General features: G+C 29.9%; 5 protein-coding genes across 7 annotated transcripts in view; 4 read left to right on the top strand and 1 right to left on the bottom strand.

Moving 5' to 3' along the window:
* LRR (capping protein regulator and myosin 1 linker 1 leucine rich repeat protein) overlaps positions 1-1,040 on the top strand; it is an 8,003-nt gene extending 6,963 nt beyond the window's left edge. Inside the window, exons 23-25 of the mRNA XM_017909639.1 lie at positions 1-195; positions 372-436; positions 752-1,040. Coding sequence (XP_017765128.1) covers positions 1-195; positions 372-436; positions 752-865 — 374 coding nt within the window. The 3' untranslated portion in view covers positions 866-1,040. The remainder of the gene's footprint in view (positions 196-371; positions 437-751) is intronic.
* A 55-nt stretch (positions 1,041-1,095) lies between these two features.
* On the top strand, positions 1,096-4,596 carry LOC108554397 (uncharacterized protein C20orf24 homolog). The gene is made up of 5 exons (XM_017909658.1): positions 1,096-1,142; positions 3,954-4,072; positions 4,153-4,256; positions 4,349-4,478; positions 4,555-4,596. The coding sequence occupies exons 2-5, from the start codon at positions 3,974-3,976 to the stop codon at positions 4,594-4,596; spliced, it is 375 nt and encodes a 124-aa protein (XP_017765147.1). The 5' UTR covers positions 1,096-1,142; positions 3,954-3,973.
* A 981-nt stretch (positions 4,597-5,577) lies between these two features.
* Prpk (TP53 regulating kinase) lies at positions 5,578-7,725 on the bottom strand. The gene is made up of 4 exons (XM_017909652.1): positions 7,663-7,725; positions 6,253-6,451; positions 5,907-6,176; positions 5,578-5,825 (listed from the first exon to the last, which is right to left on the bottom strand). Exons 2-4 carry the CDS (start codon positions 6,449-6,451, stop codon positions 5,578-5,580), a joined length of 717 nt encoding a protein of 238 aa, XP_017765141.1. The 5' UTR covers positions 7,663-7,725.
* Positions 6,755-8,746, top strand: LOC108554391 (uncharacterized). Its single transcript, XM_017909650.1, has 2 exons — positions 6,755-7,154; positions 8,073-8,746. Exons 1-2 carry the CDS (start codon positions 7,004-7,006, stop codon positions 8,744-8,746), a joined length of 825 nt encoding a protein of 274 aa, XP_017765139.1. The 5' UTR covers positions 6,755-7,003.
* A 360-nt stretch (positions 8,747-9,106) lies between these two features.
* On the top strand, positions 9,107-23,613 carry nuf (rab11 family-interacting protein nuf). Of its 3 annotated transcripts, XM_017909691.1 has the most exons (11): positions 9,109-9,527; positions 11,846-11,955; positions 12,033-12,401; positions 13,683-13,760; positions 15,301-15,339; positions 16,047-16,164; positions 21,799-21,963; positions 22,118-22,487; positions 22,562-22,707; positions 22,803-22,853; positions 22,957-23,611. In XM_017909691.1, exons 3-11 carry the CDS (start codon positions 12,166-12,168, stop codon positions 23,077-23,079), a joined length of 1,326 nt encoding a protein of 441 aa, XP_017765180.1. In that variant the 5' UTR covers positions 9,109-9,527; positions 11,846-11,955; positions 12,033-12,165; the 3' UTR covers positions 23,080-23,611. The 3 variants fall into 3 exon arrangements, with proteins under 3 accessions (XP_017765179.1, XP_017765180.1, XP_017765178.1); XM_017909690.1 differs by having other exon boundaries at positions 9,107-9,527; positions 11,846-12,401; positions 13,686-13,760; positions 22,957-23,613; XM_017909689.1 differs by having other exon boundaries at positions 9,113-9,527; positions 11,846-12,401; positions 22,957-23,608.
* The last annotated feature ends 1,931 nt before the right edge of the window (positions 23,614-25,544 follow it).

The raw sequence follows: 25,544 nt of genomic DNA, 5'->3' as shown, positions 1-25,544 counted from the left end.
CAGGAAATACACCTGATTCTGGAGATGCTCTTGATGAATCAACAGATAGCGGTGTAAGTGGTCCTGCATCATTACCACCAACATTATCAGCAAGTAGTACTGCTAGTTCTTTAAGCAATACAAGTGTAGAGAAACGATCAGTGAGAGAATTGGCAGCTAGTTTAAACAAAAGTAAAACAGAGAGGAAAGAAAATGGTAAGCTAAAAATGCGTTTTTCTATTGCATGTTCAGTGTATATAGTAACCTTATAAACACCACTGGATTCACGCATAATTTTTATTAAGTATCGGTTCCTTGTTAATTCCAAGTATATTGTAAATATGCATGTTGAACCCTCAAATTAAGAATCCTTGCTGTATATATTATTTTAGAACATACCGCACCTGCAGCATGGAGGTCGGTGCTTCAACGTTCTATCAACCAACCAGATATCAAGGTACCTTATGTAATGTCTGATTTTTGTTTTTTTATTTTTTTTTGTTTTGTTTTTTTATTATTTATTCTTTTTATCATTTAATTCAACAAAAAAAGTGCAACATTTGAAATATTATACCTGTGACCTCTTATAAAAGCTTAAAAAAAATTGTTTTGCGCTTGAAATCCATTAACATAAGTTGATAACTTTAATTCTTTTAATATAGATTATATGTTTTGTGATAACACACAGACATCGTTAAAAGATTATAGAAATATCTTAATGTATTATTTTAAGTAAAATATAATTCTGTGCATGCGATTATTATATTTTTAGGTAACGGAAGTGCCGAAAACGGTTGAAGAAAATCGTATAAGTTTTAAACTTCGACGTACTTCATTTTTACGTGATTCAAATTTCAATTACAATAATGACGTAGTTGATGTTTGATCGTGACTTAATGCAGTAATAATTTACAAGTTAATGTCAATGACTGGATGTTTATCAAGATATCTTTCAAAGTATTTTATATTGGGCACAAAATATATACGATGTGACACATTTGTGCCATATAAAATCATATGTAAAAACAAGTGCTAACATAATATATAAGGACAGGGTACTGGGGGTCTCTATAGAAAGTACCAACTTATTATTAAGGTGGCATTAAAAATCTTATAGTTTTTTATAAAACTGTAATTTTTATGAGGTTTATCTTAATTTAGAAGTAAGTATTTGCATTTAATGTACTAAAATTATTTAATATTTTCATTGCAATAAGTTAATACACTTACTTCCATAAAAAACATATTAAATACTTCTACATTCCTTCAGATTCTTAGAAAGAGGTCTGTTTGATATTTTCAATGATATTATTTGAAAGATGAACCATGTTATGTTTGTTTTAACATTCAAATATTTATATATTGTTTGTCTGTACATTTAAATTATTAGACTATATTATAGATTATAAATTACATAATTTTAATTATTTTAAGTGTATGACTGCTGATCTGTTACCAAAAAACGAGCACAATGTATTCTTATCGATATTAAACAATATTTGTTCGTATTATTTAATCAACCTCGGGATGTCTTCCGAAATCAATTTTTATAATTTCATGATAGCTATTTGGATTTATTTTTAACATAACCAGTTGTAACAGATCTGTGATCGTTAAAACATAATTTTATTTAAATCAGAATAATTATTGTTTATAATTTTTATATTTGTTTTCATATAACTTTTATTAAATTATATTACCTTTTATTTAATGTTCCTTAAATACAATCGGAATTGATAAGTGCACAAAGTAAATTTCAAAAATCATAAAATATATGAAGTGTGCCATATAATATAATATAAAATAACAAATGATTTGTTTTCCATACAATAAAGATTTAAAAGATTTTTTGTAAAAAGATATGATACTGTCAATGACTATCATTGATTTATAAAATTTAGTAACAAAATATATAAACATTATATAATGCATATATAACATAATATGCACGAGCAGAAGAAAACTAAACCAAATTTTTAACTAAATTAATTAGAAAAAGACTATTATTATATTCCAAGAATTCTTTTGAAATATTTGTAAGCTGTATTTGCTATTTTATATCTTGTTGAAGATGTATTATACTTAATAATAATTTAGTAAAGTTTTCCTGCTATATATGTCCTCTTATAAAGAAGCAGCTTTTTTACAAACAATTTTTTTGTATGATGTAAAAATATATTGCAAAATATGAGCATAATATAATTCAATTTACATAAACACATTAAAAGTTTTTGAACAGCAAAAGACCTATGTACATATACGTGTAAAAAAGTTACACATAGATAAATTAGCCATAATTATAGTTGCAGTTCTTATAGACAAATAAATATTTGAACATCTATTTGATATTGGGTTTATACTAATAATTATGACTAACAAAATAGATATTTAGAAATATATAACAATATTGCATGTTAAACAGAAAATATCCTTTTCCAAACATAATTAAACAAATTGTGGAACAAAATGTGATTGTTGTATTTTAACAAATCTGAATAGAGTTAACACTAACTTTTACAGTTACAGTCATAATATATTGTATGGATTGAACATAAAATTTAAAAATTACTTAAAGACATTCTTTTTATCAGGTATCTATTTATTCTAAATTTTACTAAATACAAATTAAATTTATAAAATATTCAAGAAATAAATGTAAAAGATTTTCAAATAATGTAAGCAAATCAGTATCATAAAAGGTAGCTAATCATGATGTTACTTAATAATTGTATGGTCATTGATAAATTTATGATTTAGTTATTTCTATGATAAAATAGTATTTATAAACATGTATGTACTTTGAATTTTGCACGAGTGCATACTATTATTAACAATAATTTGTACACATATTGTATTACAGGTGATTTTTACAAATCTAAAAATACAGGTAAATAAACTATATGTTTATAAAAAAATATTGCGTTGGATTTTATAAATGTAACATAAGAATGAAAATTTAAACAACTGTGCCAAAAACAAAATCATTTTGTACATCTATAAAAGTTTGTTAGAATTTAAAAAATGATTTATATAAAAGTCACCTTTTGAATTTCGAAATATTATCTTTTTTTATATCATATTAATTATTATTCTATATATTAAAAACAAATCACCTGTAGTAAACCATACTTTAATGTGTAAATATATTAAATGCAATTATAGTATTTATGTATCAATGGGTGAGTGATATAATATTTAACATGTACACACACACTATACACACGCGCGCGTACATAGCACTCTTTCTTCATTACATTCCTGTATTTATATTTATGCATATATAATATGTTGTACAATTAAGCGTGTTTCAAAATCTGCTATTGATTTTATTAGTATCATCCAATAAATATTAATATTTGCAGATTTTGATACATGGTTTATTAATCATGCAATATAATTCACTAGTAAATAAAGATTCCTATTACATATACAGTATTGATTGTTATTCTCATTGGATATAATAGCATTGTATGTTTGAATAATTTTAATGATTAATTTTGAAAGATATATCAACAATCTAATATAATGATAATATAAATTTATGATTATTATTTCAATAGATTTTTTATATTAAAAGTGTGAAATGATATTCCTCAATACAATAGTTATGAAATTAAAATATATTTTAGAGTAGCTGTACAATTCTAATCATATTTTTAAGCTGAACATTTAAAATATATAAATTAGTAAAATTAACAATTTTGTAAGTGTATTGTTACTGGTAACATTTTTAGAATATTGAGCATTAAGTTGTATTAAAAATGTATGTAATATTTATTAAAATAAATATGAAAAGTTATAAAACCTATAAATTATAAGATGAGTGCGCGTGCGTGAAAAATTGTACGAAATCTGGCACATTTCCATAATTCAAGAGATGGAAGTATAGCAGTAGAAGGTTTAAGGAAATAAAGTGTATAAAATTCCGTTTACGTAGGAAATGTTAATGAGTTTCGTTATATGTTTTATATTAGTAAGCTGAGAAGGTGTAGAAATGTCACGTTCAAAATCTGAAAAGATCGGAAATGGTGGTAAATGTGATTTAAGTATATGGACACGTGCGATAACAGCGAATTCCGAATGGCCGGATAAAGTAAACATAACCACACTTTAATTAATTACGTTTACCATTTATTTTCATAGTTATGTTCACAAATTTTTTATTCGATTTAGGAAGAATTTCTCGATGTTATATATTGGGCTAGACAAGCGATTGGCATTATAGTTGGTATAGGATGGGGTCTTATACCTTTAAAAGGTTTCATAGCTCTGTTACTGTAAGTTAAAATTATTTTACATGGACATGTCAAATAATATATAGTTATAAATCTATATGTATACATCTCACATTTATGGCTTAATATTTCAGATTTGTATTAGTTAATGCAGGTGTTACATACCTATATTTTAGCAATTTTCAACAAATTGATGAAGAAGAATTTGGAGGTATATGGGAATTAACTAAAGAAGGATTTATGACATCATTTGCTGGTTTTTTGGTAATTTAAAGTTATTTAGTATTGTTTGCTTTAATATTAATTATTTATAATTTCATAATAAAATTGTTATGCATAGGTCACTTGGATTATTATATATTCAGGACTACATTTTGATTGATCATTTTCATAATTATTATCATAGTAATACGACTGATAAGAGCATTGATGCACATAATATTTTTTAAAGTCAAGTGCTTCATGCATATTTGCAATTTACCTCAACATTTTTATCAAGAGCAATTTTTCATATGAATAATATGTGCTTTGGACTTGCAGCGCATTTAGTAAGGACATAATAGAATTACTCATTATTTACTTAAATAATTTGTTACATATAATTAAACATTATTACAAAGAAAAGTATTTATCTATCAAGAAATTATTTTTTTTTTCTGCATAGAAAGTTATGCATTGTGGTTTAAAGATTGATTATTTGTTACTAAAAACAATGTTTTTATCTGTTTATTAGGTATAAAGCATTTTTATTTAAAATTTAATTCTTTTAGTACATATCATTGATATAAATAAGTATTGTAAACTATGTTATAAAAACATACATGTTGGATATGCCAAATCAGATTATATATCTTATTATATGCAGATAATTAATATAAATAAACATTTTAATAACTATATTGCTCAATATTTGATTAGATTTAATATTGATTGTATTATTTATGAAATTTTTATACCCAATACTATTTCCACTATTTAAATATGTTATATCTTACAATTAATGGCCTTAGGTTTTATCTTAACAAGTATAAGATTATTATATGAAAAATAAGTTTCTATGTAAATTGAAATATCAATACAACTTTGTGTACATTACATTTCATTGATAATTTATTTGAATTTTTATCAAAAAAATAAGTATTTTAGTTAAAGATAACTAATAAAGATTTTTATAGACCCAAGGTTAATAGTGTTTAAGCGAAAATAATATAAATAAGAAAATTAATTAATATAAAGTTATAAATATCAAATAGGATAACAATATTGCTCAAACTTCATATATGATAAAATATTTAACATGTATAAATTATTGAAAACATGTTAATAAAATGTGTTTAATATATTTATAAAAAATATATTGGACTTAACCGATCATTAATCGTTTCCGTCCTCGTAATTGCACTTCCTTATATTTAAAAACAATTTCTTGACATTGATTTTTATTTGCATAATGTTTCTGATAAGTGTCAAATATTTTTGAAAACAGAAGAGGTATTTCTGAATGTGCACTTAATAACGATCGTTCGAGGACATACAAGTCGACTGCTTTATCCTCCACACTTGATTCTATACGAGCTAATCCAAAATCTATTATAACAAAATTGTTTGCAACTACAAAAAAAAGGAACAAATATAAATATTAAATGATTAATATAATGTTAATGTTATAATTATGACATTATAATTGTATACCATCATATTTTTCAAGATGAACGTTCTCGTTAATATTCCTCAAAAGTACATTTGAAGTAGTTAAATCTCCGTGAATTATATTTTTTGAGTGTAACTTAGCAATTAGTGTTCCAAGTCCTTGTGCTATAAAATTTAGTAAATGATTAATATTTATTTCCTTTAAAACATTTTCATTGATAAAATCTTTTAATACTATTGCATTTTGTATGTATTCCATATAAATGCATCGTCGCTCCAAACTCGTCAAATATATGGCTGGTGTTGAGACTCCTTAAAAGAAAAAAAAGTATTTGGAAAAAAAGAAATACAAGTAGTTTCACTAAATTCGATATTTATGTTATTTTACCTGCTGCTTTAGCGCGAATTATAGCACGACATTCAGCTTTTATTCGATCTTTTGTAAGACGCATATCTAAATCTGTATGTCTATATTTCTTTTCGAATCTTTCTTTGACTAATGTAGGTTTTCCTAAATAAACGGTCTTATACACACGTGCTTCAGCACCTTGAGCTATTAATTCGAAATCATTTGTATTGCTCAACATCTGAAAATATGGGTTTTGCATTTTTGTTTTTTCTATTTACATAATTTTTTATATTTTTCAAATGGTACTTTGAAAGAATAAAAATAAATCTCTTTAGAAGCATAATATAATAGCATTAAAATTTACCTTTAACAATAAAAAAATTACTGTTAAATTATTGATATAAACAATTTGAAATGTAATTAAAATTAAAAATAATATTTAATATTTTATGCATTAAAAAAATTGGAACGCGACTAATGTGTAAGAATTTAGAGTTAATAATGTATTAAATAAATTACATTTTTATGTATAATTGGCATCCAAATGACAAGTTACTATTTGTGAGAAAGGAAAGATGAAGTCATTCGCGCTAGCAAGGGCAAGATGAGGGCGAAACGCGAATCGATCGTTACCCGAGAGCGTCCTGCGCGCTAATCGCTATCCCGGCGCTAGTATTCGCCCATACTTTGTTCCTATCGGATTGACAAGCTAATACTGTGCTTTTCGCCGGATTGACAAGCCAATACTGTTAAACTTACAGAGAAGCGCTTTATCATTTAACCGGAAAACATGAGAGACGAAGTGAAGATGGACGCGAATCGGCTAATCGCCGAAGTTTATAAGCGGCCAGCACTTTGGAACCAAAGGCATATCTCTTATCACAATCGCGAGGTGACGAACCGCGTTTGGATGGAGATTGCGTCGATATTCAAGTTGCCCAGTAGGTGCATTGATGAAATCGTTTTTCATATATATCATTCGCGCGCGCAATTTTACGATTCGTTCTATCAAAAGATTTTTGGTCTCACTGCTAGTAGTGTATAGTCATATAAATATGAACTTTTACGATCACTATTAGAATAAAATAATTATTACAATATTTATATTCATATTTAAGAACAATTTTTTTGTTATATTCATTATATGTTTTTGTTATATTATCTAATTATTTAAGTTTCTGGTAGCATAAGATACATAAAGCTTAACTTATTATGTCTTAACATGCAAAAAATATACATGTTCACTTTAAAAGTACAAATATTATTTGTTTTTCTTAGTTTGTATTTTGTAATGTACTCGCTAATACGAATAGCGACTCAGTTAACCTTACTTTTTCACAATGTTACCTTACTGAATATATTGTACTTTAAATCAATTTATATGCTAAATTTAATATATAAATCTTAGAGTTATATATAATTTTACTTTATGAATCATTAATAACTTACAATTTGTTGTTGTTTATAGTATTATAGCTTGTGAAGATTTAAATTGCAAGTACAAACTTGATAGGTAAAAACGCATGCGTACAAGCAGTCAATAAATTTTGACTACCATATTTATGAATTATTTTCGTTTCTTTTAATTCTTGTCACTTAATTATTGATTTATAAATGTATTTTATGAAAATTATTTGTTGCATCAATATACTTTTATATATAAGTGCAAATTATATATAATCGTATGTGTATATGCGCTCGCGCGTGCGCCCATGTACGTACCATAGTACTTTATATGTAATACAACTTTTTAGTAACAATTAAATCCATTTGTTTAAATTGATAGAATATTTTACAAATATAAATTACTTATTTAAAATACATAAATAATTAAAATATGTTACTTCTACGTTTTTCAGAACCAGTATTAAAAGCAAAATGGAAAGGTTTACGAGATACTTTCCGGGCAGAATTAAAAAAAGACCAAGTTTATCGTAAAAGTAAATTTCATCGAAATAGGCCAGTATGGATACATTTTAAAAGTTTGCAATTTTTAAAAGAACAAATGTTACCCCGTCCTCCTATTTGGGAACGAAGTAATTCTTGTCAAGACGAAGATCGGGTGCCTAGTGAAGGTGAGAACGATGGAGCGCTGATACAGAATGGTTCGTCGGTAACAAACAGAAGTGTGGAGGACCGAAATACAATTGCAAATCATCTGCTGTCGATAAATAACGATAACGGATTAAAAATTGATACTGTCAATCACATTGATGTAAAACAAGAACCTGAGGAGAATTTTGACAATCTAGAGTTCCAAAGTGTTTCCGACAATCTTACTGAAAACGAAATGATGCTACAAAATATTTCACCAGAGCAGGTGCTCATGGGTGACAATGATACTAACATTGGTATTCCTGTAGATCCCTTAGAAGGCAACCGTTTTGATGACAATTATTATTTCCTTATGAGTCTTTTACCTCATATAAGAACATTACCTGCTGACAAAAGAATGTTACTCAGAATGCAAATGCAAGAATTGGTTTATAAGGAGGTTTATAAAAAAAATTCGGATAGCGTTACAGCATCGTAAAAAGATATTAAAACCGAATATTTTTAACAGAGATATAAATACGTGTTTTGTTGAAACCGACTAAATTTATTAGAATATTATTTTACATTGTGATACGAAGCAAATTGAGTTTTAATTATAAAAATTAACCAAACAATTAATAGGTTGAAAACGATGACAGCTAATAGTCTTATGTAAATTAATATTAATTTAAATAAGTTAATACTCCGTAGGTTGAGAAACACTGGTGCTTTCTCGTACCTGCGGGTACGACCGTGATGTTTAGTGTGGTGTATATAGGTGTAGTAAACGTATTCGTGTATTCACGAACATTCCTGTTTCGTTGCGCATGCGTACCTGCTACGGCTCCTCTCGGCTGATCGTTTCGTTCGTTTTCGTGTTACGATTCGGTTGTGCTTTCGTTTAGTTTGCTCGCGATTGCCATAAGACTGTTGTGTTCATGTATCTGTTGCTTCGAATTCGATGCTGTGAATTTAACTACGTGTTTTCGCGGGCATACCTGTCTGCATCAAGGATACTTACTGTGACGGTTTTCTGTGTGCGTCTATTAGCTGAACATGGCTTAGTGTATACAGGTGTTTACTTCAGGTGACAGCTAGAAAGGTGCATCTGCCTCGGATTTTTCATTTTCTTATGTTCTATACGTTCCGCAGTCAAGCGTTCGTAATTAACTTGTTCACTCCATTGCGACCGATTATTCGAAGCAAAGGAACTTCGTCTCATACATCAGTGAACATAATTTCTCTGCAGTTTTTTGGAATTACCTATCGTTCAATTCAAGGTGAGTCAACGAACGAATAGTAATGCAAGGAACTGTTTATTTTCATAACTTCCATCTTCTCAATATTGCAAGAAGTATACTAATGTCGAATAATTGGTAAAGAAACACAAAGCATTGATTACTTTAATGAATAGCATTAAATCCAATATAGCATTTGAATTTTATTTTTAAAATTCAAAACTTGTGTCATTTATTTTAGTATAGATTAACAGTAAATAAGTTTCGAATAATAGTTGATCAGAAAATAACATGTATTGCTTGGATGGACAAGAATCCGTGACATTTATATGTTATTTTATTGAGTAATAAATTATATTTTTAATAATATTTCATGTAAAATATGTATAAATAACAGAGACGACTATTGTAATTGGAAAACGTTGAACGTTTACGCTGATCGTTATGAAGAAGATATTTCCAAATTAAAAGAGCTTGTACAACCATCTTACTTTCATGAGAATCGGAATAATGACAAAACTAACAATACTCCCATGTCATCATAATTAAGGTTAGAAGTATTATACGCTGTTGAGCGTTAAATATATTCTTCGTCTACACTTTCGAGCTTGCTCTAAATAGCGTACTGGAATCTCCCGGCGATTCGAAACGCATCTACGCATTCCGTTCCGAGTGACAAGTACCTGGAAACCGAGACGCCAGTTATCTCGTGGATAATTTTCGTAACTAGTCATAATAATGCTAATAAAGATCTTTGTATTTAAAACAACACTGCGTGTATTAATTTACAATCGACGAAAAGTAACACAGGAGAGTTTCGTATAAATTAAAAAAATTTCGATGTTTATACTAATAGTCTGTTAACTTGTAATTGCATCTATTACAAGACTTTAAATACAAATATATAATTATTTAATTATCACATAGTCATTTTAGAGGTAAATAATTACAAATGATTAATACGAGAATATGTAACAAGTAAAAAAATTGATCAGTGGTGATAGCACGTGTGTCTAAGAAATATTCGTTTTCAACATGACGGCTGAAAAATGACGCAAAATATTTATATTATATTTTATAAAAACTGTCTTCTTTTTATATATGTTTCTATATATTTTATATTTTAAAAAAAGGCATTCTTACTGTAAATAAATTATACATTTCAGGGTTTAAAAGAGTCACTATGTGATGCATTTCACTTAACTTTCATATCTTTTGTTAAATCGGTGTTCAAACTAATAGCTATTCCAAATTTAGTGCCTGCATTAATGGGATAACGTAATATAAAGTAAACAAATTTTGATTACTTTTCAAACAATAACACTCGATTGAAATTTGATTATTAAAATACAATTTTATCAATGATACTCCCTTTTATGATTATTTCCTTGATTATTTTAATTGATACGACTACACTATATAGGGCTAACATATGCAAGATATGTTTAACAGGATATGAAAATCGATTGAATTAATAACATACAATCCTGTATGATATAATTCAATATATACATAATCCATGATTACTTTGCTCAATATTTTTTGTGGAATTACTGTTAAGTATTTGTGTTATGCATATAATGTATATAAGTTAAATAGTGGATTTTTATTTTTTTAATTCGATGAAATTTTTACTTTGATCTACAATAAGCTTTAATCGATCACATGTTTATTTCAAGTGATCCTTATTTTTGTAATATAAATAATAGTTGTCTTTGTTTTCTGACTTCTTACAATCTCTCAAAAAGATGACTCACCATGAAACATATGGTTATATTTCTTTTTACTGTCCTCAATCAGTCATTCTATGTTACTGAATGTACACACGTTTGTCACAGTCATGACTGACATACATTTCTTCTACGAGTCAGTAGAATGAACGGAAAACAGTCAGAATTTTCCCTTTTATCTCACGTGCAATCTCGGAGGATTGATATTTTTTAAATTATTGCTTTCGTTTAAAAGAAAAAGGAAAATATCTCTTGACCTTAAACAATACGTACGTACCGTGACGTACTAGCTCGACTTTTGTTGTATCGTTGAAGTCTGACTCGGTGTACCATGACTAGTGCGGCTAGGTTCTCACGCTTTTCTCGGACTCTAAGCTACATAACGTTGCATATTCATTAAATCACATTCACATAGATTGTAAATACGTTACTCTGTAGAGTACGAGGTGTTACGGATAAAAATTTCTCTCTGTCTTTCTCTCTGCCTCGAAGGCTTGCCGTTAGTTCGCCGGTCAAGAATGTTAAAAAGATAAAACGGAGATCATGTTACATTCCATTTTATCTTTTTATTCCTTGTTGTCTTACTCTCTTACCGTTTCTGAGCGTCTGACTCATTAGAACGTTTTTCAGTAACGACCGGTTCTACCGGCGAGGCAGTCAGTGATCGAAAGAGTTCGGGCATCCCTCGGTTCTTCTTGATCATCGAGCTTCGGCTCCAATCTGGACGATAACGAAGGATGGTAAGCTCCCGTTCGCCTGGTGTAACTGTCTCACCAGCTAACAGCGTGGCTACATCACGTGTCGTCGTGTCTGACAGTGACGTAGCTCGTGATGGTGACGCCATCTTACCGAGCACCCGCCAATCATATCGCGTGGAGGATGAGGGTGGTCATGTAAACGGAGCTCCTAGTGCTGTCGAATGGAGCCAAAGCGGTCCGCCCTCGCTTTCTATGTCGGTCGACCTGCATAACCTGGTCAATCCAAATCTCCAAGACTCCGGGCATTATTCTGCTAGTCCTGAACACGCCGATGCTACCGTGCCACCTAACGTTAAGTCTGCCAAAAATCACGACGAAGAAGAGAGTTACGAAGCGTTTGGATCTGTCGAAGGTGATGCTGATGACGGGGTGGAATCACCAGGTGGTAGCAGTTCTGCACCTTCACCTACGGGTACCAATTCTCACAAGTAAGTTCATTGCTTTCTTTCTTCCTACATACACACGCGCGCGCGCGCGCGTGTGTGTGTGTGTGTGTGTGTGTGTTGTGTGTAAACAGTCTATGTATCGATGTTATATATATACGTCTATATATGTATATATGCATACACTCTCCGTATATTGATCGGTTATGTGTAAAAGTAGCGATATTATACTAGTTTGAAGGGATCACTAATTTTGCGCGCGAACTTTTTTAAATTCGGCAGGCTTCAGTTTCCGATATGACCTGTAGAGGGTACCTTGGTCGTTCTGTACACGTGCATGAATTAGTGAAATAGATGCATTCATATAACGTAAATATATTTTATATATCGCATCTTTTTTTAGTGAAACATTGAATGATATCTGAATGTTTGCTTAAAATGATTTATGTATGTGAAAATATTTTATAGTGTAGCTTTCATTTTGTATTATACTTGTTTCAAAGTTGCACTACCGGAATATGCTTCGTCGAAGCACATTGAAATTTAATACAGATTTTCTCACATCCTGTATGTATATCATTCGAACAAATCTATTCTCACAATTAAATTAGTGCGTTGCTATGTTGATTTCATGCGTAAAAAACTTTCACGTGAAAGGAGAAAATATAACCGAATATACTATTATGTTCCGTACTTACTGGTATTATTAATATTATCTTTTGCGTTTTCATCCGAATTGTACTGCGTATATTCCATTTCCGCATATTCAGAATCATTCTTAGACTTTTTACGTACACGTGTATTTTATAATTATGCAGTATTTATGTACTTTTATATTCTTTATTTTTTTTTTCTTTTTTCATTTTGTTTATCGTATTTATATTTTAAAATTATCGAAAAAGTTTCTCACCAGTAAAAACACAGAAACTACTTTAAAACATTGGAATTTTAAATCACGTAATTTCGTGACATCCTTCGACAATTATTAATTATCGTTGCAAATCTGCGTGCTTTATCAAGACAACGTGATTCTCTTAATTAATTTAACAATAATGTATTTTGTAAACATTTATATCTATCATTACCACTTAATACTTGATATATCAATATACTATTTATATTTAATATCGTGAATATTTATACATTAATTAAGTAAATTAATGAAAAGGCAGTAGTAAAGATTATAAATTAATCGTGGTTTTAGTGTATATATTTTACTTGTTTATTAATAGAATTATAAATTTTTATTTTAGAATATGACAGTATACTATTATTAGGGTTTCTAAATATACATACGTTATTCAAGTGCCTTTGTTCTGTTTTCAGTAGAAATCCAAGAAGCCCTAATTCAACCATAGGAAGGCATTCTTGGCTACGAACGTCACTTAGGCGAACACCTCCGTGGTAAGTTTTTATTTGTTCTTTTTCTTCCACAAATTCCAAACTTTTTAATTGTTTATTTCGTATTTCCTTCAGCTGCTATGGAAACATTCATTCAAATAGTTCAAATAAGTTAAAATCTCATCATTTCGAAATAGTACTTGAAATTGTACTTTGAAATACCTTCAAACTTCTTATTTCAACCTTCATATTCGTTAAACTAAAAGTTTGGATATTTAAACTTTCGAATGCCATTTAAATATCATTTGTTTAATATTTAAATTTTTATATTCAAATATTTGAATATTTGAATTTCTGGATTTTTATTGTCAAATGTGTGCCTCTTTTAAAATCAAGTTTATAATTATTTGAATATTTAAGGTTGGACATCTAAATACTCGAGTCAAGAAACATAAAAATGGGACAAATTATGACATATTCCGTTGAGATGAATGCTCCCTGAATGTAGTAGAAGAGTTATATGAGATGGAACACAATGACGAGGTTGGCGTGCGAAAAAATTGCTCCTGCGAAACCGTCTGATAAATTATGGCCGTCTGGTCGTGTTAATAGACCGAGACAGATAAGAAACTCGTTTAATTCCCGAGAAAAGGTATCCAGAGTCATCTACAAGAAACTCGTTAAATTTTTTCAGGAACATGTCTGTAACGATCTGTACGACGCGAAGGAAGTCGTTACCAGTAGTATATGCGAGGAACAATGTTAGATAGCGCACACAATACTTCTCCATTCTTGTATCCACGATTGCGTCACAAGAATTTTGTTGGATAATATTCACTTCACGAAGACAGTTGGTTGAACTATATGATTGCAACTAACTGTACGGTATTTGCATTTGTTCACTGCTTCCGAGTCGTGACGCTCGACTTGTTATAAATAAACAAGTTAGTGGTATTCTCAGAGTTGTATCCGGTATAAGGGGTCTCGGATGATTTGAGCTATTGATTGTTAGAAAGAACGAAGAGAAAAAAAGAAGAAAGTGCTTTCGCGAATGGAACGTTTCGCTTCTACTTTTGTGATCGGATGCTAAAGTAGGAAAAATATAAATGGACAAGTGTCTTGCCTAGATTTATGTAAAAGATCATTGTTTAAGTTGCATATCGCATGTTTACTAAAGACGTTAGAATAGAATAGATCGATTTGTTAATTCTCTTTCAGATTATATCGTTAATAGATACATACATAGTATTTTCTTGGCTTCGCTTACTATTTCACAACGAATCTTAGCCTCCATCTATTTTCTCCGACTATTTGATTCATTTATAGAAATCGTAATTTGGCTCGTTGTCGATTTAGGTATTTACCTTGTTGGCAAATAGAATACTAATTCGTTCAAAAGTTTTTCTTTATAAGATCGGTGATTTCGAGATTGGAGTAAATATAAAAACGCAAAAGAATCGTAAAATTAGATGTAAATGTTAAACGAAAGAGTAATTCAAAGCTGAAATTCATTAACAGTATTCTAACAGTTATGTAGCGAAAAGTTCTCTTACGTAAGAATATCTTAGCATATTTTTCACGGTCATGTTATTTTTTTTTCCAGTTCCGGAAGGAAGAGACTTAGTTCCAATGCATTAGCAAGGTAAGAACGAGTCGTTAATTATTTGGGTTCTACTTACGATAACAACGCACAATGCATTACGTAAATCGTTTTTGTTTAACCATACCTTGAAAATCGTTTTAATCGGTGATTAAATAGTCTTGCGAGTTGAGAATACTAGTGAAATTTTACATGAACAAGTCCAAGCGTTTTGTGTGTTTTTAAATATCTTGATCGTGGAAAGGTACCTTAAAAAGTTGGGAAGGATATTTTTATTTCATCCCAAGAGTTGGTAAGTTGACGTCATGGGATAACAATAGCAACGATGTAACTCAGCAGCGAAGAATTTACAATTCATAGAAAGAACTTTAGTGTCCTTATTCAACTGATAATTTTCAAGTCGATCCTTTCACGAAACGCAAAACGATAGACTTTCTAAAGCGTGGGCACTGCCTGTACACGCACTTCGACATCCCATTTCCTTTTACGTTTCCATAAATGCTTGGAATATACGTTTTACCTCATAATCTATATTTATCCTCTTACGAAATTTTACATTTTTAAATGTATCCTACTTCGAAAATGTCATTGTCTTGCTAACGTTGCATTTTTCATTTCGATCGAGTCGTTACTTAAGCGTCTCGAATAATCCAAAAAATATTTTAAATGTTATCGAATATTTATCTTTATATGTCGAGTATTTAATCGAATATTTAATAATACTCCGTATTTAATTATTCCTTTTACAGTCAACTTTACCGAAGCGGCAGCTTTAATAGCTCTGGTAGAGGCTCCAACTGTGATCCCGCGGACGATATGTACAGCGATGTCTCCCTCGAGGATGATGTCATTGATCTCAATCATAGAGTAAGTATCATTCACATTATCTATTAACGTAACTTAAATTCGATTTACTACTTAATACACGTTATTTTGTTACGCTTAACGTCACTATCGATATACAGTTTCTTTACCACATTGATGATGTCAAAATTTATGCATGAGAAATGACGTTTAACCTCAAGTCTGTAATTATCATAAAACAAAATTATCGCTCTTGCGATAGAAGGGTGAAATCTGCAATTTCGATGAAATTACAGAAAGCATATTTTAAACTCACTGTCTGACGAAAAGAAAGAAACCTTATAAATTATCAGGATTTTAGATGTGTGCAACTAATTCTCCCTATCGGTCGCCACCTCGATCAAGATCTCCTATTGCAAATCCAACAGATGATAGATTCCATCAGCAGCATCCACCGCATCCTCCACCTTACATATACTATCCGCCACCTTATCCGCATTTGAATCCGTACGGCCCTTATCCGTATCATCCAGGAGGATTTTATTCATCGCCATACTGCAACGACGTAGCCCAAGAATCGAAAGGTTCCTCGTGGCTCAGCATTATATTACTGATATTTTTGTTGCTGTGCGTCATTAGCATTGTTTTCTATCGGTCCCTGTCTCGCGATACTCGGCGAAGATTAAACGCCAGGCTGCCCACCTTAGTGCAACCAGCACAGGTAAATCTGGCTTTCGGTTATTGCGTAATTGTCGTTTATTTTCATTGTCATACTTCCCCACTAGCGTTACGCTGTCGTGATTGCTTTGAAAGCATAGAGACCGGTTAATTACGAATCGTAAAATTAGACGGGTAATGCTAGAAAAAGATGGTTGGAGATTTTTAGAGTGTAAAGTACTCGTTGGTTACTTTCGATTAACGTAAATCGGTGATTCAACTTTGTCGGAGCGAATCATGGTTCCGGAATGGTGAATGACTAACTTACTTCTGAATTTAACGTATTCTTTTCGAAAGAAAATATAAAGTTCATGTTAATGCGTCTTCTTATTTATGATGGTAAACCTGTATTAGTAAAATTATAAACAGAAGCAACTTCGTTGTTACATTCACAAAATTCGGTTTTAGATTTACGTTAACTACTCTATAAATCTTGAACGTTTCTTCTGTAAACCCCACGAAGAATATTAAAAATTAATAGAATGTAATTATACTTTCAATGAATTTGGAATAATAATCTAATAATCGTAATTCAATAATTGAAACGCGATTTTAATTAATAATTAAAAGATTAATAATAAATAGAGAGCACAAACGTTTCTCACATCCAGGATTATAATCGTGGGGACAGGGTCCTTTAAAAAAAGCGATTTCCTGACCGAGCAGCCCCTAAAAATGGTGATCTTTCTGAACCTGTAGACCGCGGAGAGAAAAAAGGATGCAAAACAGAATTATCCAGCTGAATTTATTTTATATTCCGATGTAACTGATCCGCTCGATAGAGATTACAATGTTTTCTGCGAAAGATGTGAGGACTGTCGTTCCTCGTCAGACAACACGACAATGAAACGTGAACATTACTCGATTTGCGAACAGGTCGGAAGTAAAAATGAAGGGGTCATAGAATATGGAACAGAGAACAAAATCAATGTTGCTACAGACATATCGGACACATTTATGAGCGAAGTTAGACGATCGGTTGCTTCCTAGAACGATCAAAATTGGACAACAATTTGTTATTAGATAAATTATAACCAGAGTCGAGATTTAATAACAACAAATATATATACATACACGTATTATGCAAATGGCACTTGAGTAAAAACGAGTGGCAAAAATGCAAAAAGTCAAGAAACCAGAGTTTAGTAAAAATACAGAATGCATTCGACATTTGCATCTTTGCTTGATATATCCACTGTTTTTGCATTCATGGCATCGTAAAGTTATAGGCATGGAATTAATTATTACGGTAGATCGAGAAAGGAATTGCATGATTACGAGTAACTGAATGAATTGCACACGAGCAAGGTAACATATTTCCAAGACGTAATGTTTTATTTAACGTAGATTCAATTCCATATTTTCATATGCAGTAAATTATACAGTAAATTATACGTTATTCATAAAGCGATATATATATATATATATATTGCAGGTTTAATGATACTTAATAATGAAGATGAATAACATTCACATATTAGGAAAGTGTAACTGGGATATGGAACTTGACGATGTTCGTTCATTTGTTGGATAAAACATAATTCGAGATTTATTGCTTCTGCTTAATTCCTAAACGCAATTACATATTTTATACATTTCATGTAAAAATGATTTTAGATCTCCTATTAATGTTTATATTTTTATAAAAACATATGATATATACAGGACGTTTTATAGCAAAATAAATGATCTATACCTATAACAATAGAGTTTAGAACAACTAAAATATTATTTCTTGTATTTTTAATATTTAATAATTATCTATCTTTTTTAACAAATCTAGTCTTTTTTTAAAATCATGAATAGAAAATTACACGAGATTGTGAAGTTATGATTGGTATTCTTCATTAGTAATTCTTATAAAAAAAATAGATTATCATGCAAATTTGTGTATTATATTGCATAACGTGACTTTTTAATTAGCGATGCAAAGAAAACTATGAATATTTTTATAGAACTAATAATAAATTAATAAAAGTTATGAAATATATTAGTACAAATAAGTGATCATTAAAGAAGTGTGATAAAATACACTGATACAAAATTCCTCAAAGTTTATTTAATTTTTGGTTTCCAAAAATTAAACTTAATCATTTGTTAAAATAATAGATGACTTTTAAAAAAATTTGCTCAATCAAAATCGCGAAATCAAATATTACGATAATTTGTAAAATAAATATGAAATTTTGTGAAATACATAATAAAACGTAAAATATATTTTTTTCTTTAAATAAACAAATGCAACCGAATGTGATACAAATGTACAATCGGATGACGATAACACTAATATTGGTTGTAATGTAAAACGTTTAACGAACTAAATTATTGAAGTGTTCAAAAGTGAAAAAAAGGATTAATAAGTTTATTGAAATTTGTGTATTTCATAAAGATAAAGTATGACATGTACTAAATTACAATCTGACGGATTTATTGAATGGAGAGGTTGGCCTTTTTTCAATTTTTTTATTATTCTTGTCGTTGTTACGTATCTTGGATGTGCTGTTTATAAGAAATTGACTTATTCTTCGCCTACGGAGGCCACACCACTTCTGGATCTGGATTAATTGTAAAGCAAGGATCATGTGAACTATTTTGTGCCAGAAAAGTCATCATATTTATTCCACACGGTATTTTATGTAATTTTACTTAATAGGTTTTACCAGACTTATTAAATTCATACAGTTTTAAAAATTACAAAAATATCTTGTTTGCAAAATTGAATAAATCTAATACTATTATTATCTTTATTTAAATTTTCATTTATTCGAAATGTTATTTACACCCATTGTTTCTCAAATAGTTTTAGTGTCGAATTTGTTCGAGTGTGATGTAAATCGTGTACTGTAAAATGATCAGGGGCGTACATTTATCTCCGAGTATTTATCACAACTGTAACGTAATTATCAGAACTACAACAGTTTGTAACAAACATTGGTCGGTAACATCAAGTTTTGACGAGTTTAAATTCATATATATTTTTGACATATTTTTCTTTTTTTAAAGAATTCAATAAAGAAATGCTGTAATCCATTGCTGGAAAAGAAGCAGTATACACATTCCGCGCTATATAATTGGATTTCTAAAGTATGCGTAGGGGTAGATGAAATTCTGTTCAATATAGCCTGCCACGCACGATATATACATGATTCAGCGGAGTTAGTCGATACGTAGTATGGAGTGCACAAATAGCCTCTCGGTTACTCTCAGCTTACAGTGGGCGATTGAGACGAACGATTATATTCTAAGTACGCCCAAAGAAACGGATGTGCGCGTAGTGTTGTGGTTCTCTTGGTACATCTTACGTTACTTGTGCGATTGTTCTCAAGATTCATTTTTCTATACTTGGATGCATGAAATTTCGAGGTTAGGTTGTTAGTGACAAGAGTGTTGCCTACAGAGGAGGTTGGTTAGGAAACCGGCGTGCCTGCACGTCGTTCTAACGGAATAATCCTCTGTATCGGATTAGTCAAAGAGGATGACGAGTCTACCTGCCACAGGCGTGACGTGAGAAATCACGAATCAGAATGGATTCAAACAATTACGATGATCAGACAGATACAAGTGCGATTGAACGTTACGATCGCGATAATCGAATAACTTCCGGGGAGGGGCCGTCTCCTGGACCTGGAGCCGGCCTCGAGTATGATTTGTGGGAAGGCCAGTTTCAATTTGTCGGACAGCCGTCTACTCGCGGTAGTCGACTACCTCGTCGTCGTGGTCCTCGGCTTACCGAGCAAGTAAGACAGTGTTTTGAGATCGTGAGATTATTATCTGTATACGATTTCTTCTTTATGATAATATGACAGCGGTAGATCGAATATAAAATAAACCTAAAATATAAACGAGTGAATTGATATTTTTAATTGTAATTAAATCGATGGCAATTCACATTTGACTAAATAGTCTTTAAAACGCAAAAGTAGTTGTAGAGTTTGGTAAAAATTTATTTCAGCGTATCATTGTTCCCGTAATAGATTACGAAGAATTGATGTATTGGCTTATTTGATAAAAGCGGAATAGATAACTGTAGTGTAGGAAACACAGTTTTAAGAGAAGTAATAGATTGATAAAAATCGGGTTAATCAATTCTCTGTGGTTTCAATGAATGCGTTTGGAGAATTTGAGAAATCTAAAGAAAAAAAGCGAGAATGTGCGCATGTAGTGCGCAGTTATTAAACCCTTTACTTTCATTGGTTGAATTTGAATGTGGATTATTCAATCATATTACGTAATCTTTATTTACAAATTGAATATAAATAAAGATAATGCTTATTATATTTATAATTTTATTTTTAAATTTATACGTCATATTATTTTTTAATTTTTTATTTTATGTAGATATAGTTATATATAATTTATAGTCGTGTTATTTGATTGGTGGCGTTAATAATCACAATTTTTATAAAAATGAGGTTATATACTATATATCATATAAATCGGTGGTGTAGATTTTATAGTAAGCTAAATTACGTTAAACGCATGTCTATGTTCAGTATTCTACCGTTGGAAGGTAGTGATAGTCATTGAACATATGGGACGAGCTTATTTTAGAATTGTAAACAACGCGTTGCTAACTTGTTGGGGCTGTTTGAAACTGTATTTAATGGTTAAATGGTTTCATTTATTAATTATATTTAAAATTTGATTTTACAAAATTTAACATTAATGCTATAAAATCTTAATATTAACCGTTTTATCGTTTAGAGTTGAGAATCAGTGGCTTTAAAGTCTATAGTGTGAACTCGCACGTGCGCGAGGTCTTAAATACAAAGCAACCATCGATACTCGACTATACCTTTCATTTATAAGGTTTCTTTATACTTCTATGTTGAGTTTTTGAAAAAATATCTTTATAACTCATAAAAACTATAATTTCTTTTAGTTTGAAAGTGTGAAATGATTGAAAAAAGGTATTCCAAACAGGGATTCAATTGAATAAAAATTAAGAAAAATAATTCCGAAATATTTCATATTTTTCAGGTTCAAATGATTCAAGAACAAATGCATGCTTTAGTAGATACCCAATCGGTTGGGGAAGAACGGTACGCTAGAGCAAAGCAGGAAAATGCCATGTTGCAGGCAAGAATATTAATGTTAGAAGAAGCTGCCAAAGATGCTGAAACTCGCGCCGAAGAAAGGCTTCAGGTAATTTTGATTAAATAAATAATTCTATGTATTTGTGTTTCTATCGGTCGATAATGTTATTGTTACGTAATAGTTTTTATTTTATTATGATTATCAAATGTTAACTTTGTGAAATCGTGATTTATAAAATTTATATGTTATAATTATATTTTAGGCGGAACAACGAAGACATAGAGAGTGGGCAAGTCGTTTAGAACGTGAACGGCAGTTGCAATTAGAAAATTATGCCATCAAATTACAAGCGATAGAATTAGAAGGAACTAATTTAAGGGATGAAATGGCTAGGTTACGCGAGCAATTCGACAAAGTAAAAGCAGAAAAAAGTCGACTAGAAAATGACCTTGAAGAGGCTAGAAGAGAAATAGATACTGCACGCGAAAGTGAGCACCAAGCGATAAGTCGAGCTAATGAAGCTGACTATCAACTTGAAGCTGTTAGAGAAGAACTCTCAATGAAAATCGAGGATCAACAAAAAATAGAGGAATTAATGCAGCAAGTGGCACAACTTCGTGCTCGTAATGAAAGTATGTTTTTTATTAATATAATTGATCAAGATAGTTTACAATAATATTGTACAAATTACAAATTTTTTTTGAAGGTTTAGAGGAATCGCGAGATGAACTACAAGCTGCAGCGGCTCTGCAGGCAGGCCGTGAACTTTTAATGTTAAACCCCTGTAATAATTCTGCTGAAAAAGGACCTAGTCTCGCTGTAGAACTGTTGGCTGGAATAAATCAAGATCAAGTACGTTATATATTTTTATAAAAAAATGTAATTTTTAATTTGCGAATATTATCTTGTGCTTCATTTTTTCCTTTTACTGTTTGGATTTACTACAGATGGATGGTCAACTTCCTGGAGAAAATGGTGAACCCTGTAGTATATCTGAAGTATGTGTTAAATTAAGTTTAAATTATAAATGTATTTATAAATGTGTTTATAATTTAAACTTAATTATATTGATTATTACATTATTCTTTTACACTGTTACAGATAAAACAAGCTTTAAAGGAGCAACAAGAAGTTAATACGCAATTAAGGGCATACATGGATGCAGTCTTATTGAACATAGTTGAGAATTATCCCCAGTTGTTAGAAGTGAAACAAACTCATTGAACTATTACATAAATAGTCAGTTATTGAATTTAATGTTAATTGTTTGAGGCAGTTGTACATTACTTTGTTGAAATTCTTTATTATTTATAGATTTATATATGAGCAATTTTGTCATAGCTGTAAACAAGTACCATATGGGAAAGCAATTTCCGTCCATGTGAACTTAAAATTTTATTAGCGTGTTATAATTGTTGAATTTAAAATTTTCACTGCCATTGTTACTACTCCGGTTGTACGTTTTTAATGCAAAAGGCAGTGAACAAGTGGAAAAACTAAAATAAGTAGTTAAACACGTATGAAAAATTTAATCAAAAAATTACTATATGCTCTACATCGCTCGAATTTTAAAATTGGAGGCCTTATAATGTTGCCTTCGTAGAAATGGCATAAAACTATTTTTGAACACTGAGGAATAGTTAATGCATAACATAATGTATAATGTATTATACATAAAATCATCAAGTTTTCTCCTTATAAGATAAATCAATAAAAAAAAGTTTAAAGACTCTTAGTAAATGTTCAGATATATAAGCATATTTCGGTATTATAAAAATTGTAATGTTAAAAAGTACCTACAAAATTGAATATATTAACATTGTCATCCGCAGTTTACAATAGACTTAAAAAATTTATAGTAAATGATATCAAAAATGTAATTAAATAATTATATTTTACTATTTATAGTTTCACTCTACTTATAAATCCTATACTAATCTATTTTTAAAATTCAAATATACTTTTTAACGAATTATATGCTCAATATTTCCAAACGGATTATGATAATTGTATTTTTTAAATTTTAGAAATGAAATTTAGAAATATTATCTTTGTCAATCTGAATTTTGTAATAAAATAAAACTAATTGTTTTTTATACCTTATCAAGGAGAGAAAATAAAGAAATGTTTATCTCGTAGCTTTTATAATTATTATTAAATAAAAATATAAAAAATTACTAATCAAATTTAGCAGAACTATTTTGTATATAATTGTTAGATACATTTTTACATAAAGAAAGATAATAAAAAGAAATTTGAAATAATAAATTGAATAGTATTTTTTAAATTATCTTATGAAAGAAAAGTGAATATAAAATTAACTAACGAGTACTTCTATACTTATACAGTTCTCATGTAATTTTCTATAAATTGTATTCTCTGGAATGCGCAATTCACCATCGTCAGTTCTCTGAGTTAGCTGATGTATTGCCTGCTAATTAAAATTATAATTCATATGAAATTCCTACTGATTAAAAGATCTTCTACCTCGTAAGCAAGAGAAACTCGAAACAAAAGTACTACGCCTGTGCTTCAATCTAAATTACCAAGTTTCTGTAATTAATTTATGAAGTTTTGTAATGTTTGCAACGCACCCTTAAGGAACTTTCTAATATAATTTTTGAAATAAATTTTTCTTAATTAATTAATCATTAGTGATGATTGCACGGTGTGTTTGAACTGATATGGAAGATATTAATGGTTTTTCAATAATTACTCTCTCTTATGCAATTAACTTATGAATTACATGCACACATTCTAGTTTCATTCATAATTAAATATTTTAACGAAAAATCATGTTGGTCGTTGTCAAATCACGTCCGCCTACATATAATTATTACTTGGCAATTAATTAATTACTTAATTATAACTTAGTAATTTGTTAATTTTTTCCCGCCGAATTGCTTTATTGAGATGTATTAGGAGCACATAACCACAGTTAGTAACCTATTCAAATAAAATCAATAAAATTTAAAACAACTTTGATCAACGCCATCTATGATTTTGGACCAAATGATCAGAAAAGTGATAGGAATATAGAATGCGCAAGGAGGTCGTCTACACCTCGTCACGTGATAGACGAGGACAGAAGACGGCTAGAAAGAGATAGAAAGGCTCCGGCAGAGAAAATTAACTAATTACTCAATTTCTGTGATTAATTTATGAACTTTTATAGCCTTATCAAAAAGCTGAAACTTTGAGCAACATTCCTACGCTACTTTTGTTCATAATTTGTTGCTAATTTGCTTGTTATAAATAATTATTTGATGGCGTGGGTAATTTGATAACAACGACGATCATGGATGTCGGTAATAATATTTAATTATGTTCAAAACTAGAAGCAAAATGTAATCAAAAGTTATATGATAAGATTCGCAAGAACATTGTTTTTATAATGAGTGCTTAAAGTTTCATAAATTAATTGCGCAAAGGATAGTAATTAATGAAAAACTAATGGCGTCTTCTGTGAAGGATCTGGCTTTACGATGCAATTATAAAAGTTCATAAATTAATCACAGATTTTGAGTAATTAGTGAATTTTCCACTGCCGATTTGATTTATTAAAATATATTCGGAGCACATAACCAGAGTTAGTAAACTGACATCAGAGCCATCTATGCTTTTAAACTCAAAGCTCGAGTTCCGCAACGAGAACATAAATGGCTATAATGTCAGCTTATTAACTCTGA

This window comes from Eufriesea mexicana, unplaced genomic scaffold (assembly GCF_001483705.2).
Source record: "Eufriesea mexicana isolate 0111107269 unplaced genomic scaffold, ASM148370v2 scaffold20249, whole genome shotgun sequence".
Taxonomy (NCBI): Eukaryota; Metazoa; Arthropoda; class Insecta; order Hymenoptera; family Apidae; genus Eufriesea; species Eufriesea mexicana.
Note: the sequence above shows the minus strand (reverse complement) of the source record. Positions and strands in the feature narration are given on the sequence as shown.

What these genes read in the sequence shown, in the direction of transcription:
- LOC108554397 (XM_017909658.1), top strand. Translation starts at nt 3,974, where the DNA reads ATGTCACGTTCAAAATCTGAAAAGATCGGAAATGGTGGTAAATGTGAT. An exon ending in GGTTTCATAGCTCTGTTACT is followed by an intron (nt 4,257 to 4,348) that starts GTAAGTTAAAAT and finishes TTAATATTTCAG; the next exon opens with ATTTGTATTAGTTAATGCAG. An exon ending in CATCATTTGCTGGTTTTTTG is followed by an intron (nt 4,479 to 4,554) that starts GTAATTTAAAGT and finishes TGTTATGCATAG; the next exon opens with GTCACTTGGATTATTATATA.
- Prpk (XM_017909652.1), bottom strand. Translation starts at nt 6,451, where the DNA reads ATGTTGAGCAATACAAATGATTTCGAATTAATAGCTCAAGGTGCTGAA. An exon ending in AATTCGCGCTAAAGCAGCAG is followed by an intron (nt 6,177 to 6,252) that starts GTAAAATAACAT and finishes TTTTCTTTTAAG; the next exon opens with GAGTCTCAACACCAGCCATA. An exon ending in TCATCTTGAAAAATATGATG is followed by an intron (nt 5,826 to 5,906) that starts GTATACAATTAT and finishes TTTTTTTTGTAG; the next exon opens with TTGCAAACAATTTTGTTATA.
- LOC108554391 (XM_017909650.1), top strand. Translation starts at nt 7,004, where the DNA reads ATGAGAGACGAAGTGAAGATGGACGCGAATCGGCTAATCGCCGAAGTT. An exon ending in GTCGATATTCAAGTTGCCCA is followed by an intron (nt 7,155 to 8,072) that starts GTAGGTGCATTG and finishes TACGTTTTTCAG; the next exon opens with AACCAGTATTAAAAGCAAAA.
- nuf (XM_017909689.1), top strand. Translation starts at nt 11,953, where the DNA reads ATGGTAAGCTCCCGTTCGCCTGGTGTAACTGTCTCACCAGCTAACAGC. An exon ending in CTGGAATAAATCAAGATCAA is followed by an intron (nt 22,708 to 22,802) that starts GTACGTTATATA and finishes GATTTACTACAG; the next exon opens with ATGGATGGTCAACTTCCTGG. An exon ending in AACCCTGTAGTATATCTGAA is followed by an intron (nt 22,854 to 22,956) that starts GTATGTGTTAAA and finishes ACACTGTTACAG; the next exon opens with ATAAAACAAGCTTTAAAGGA.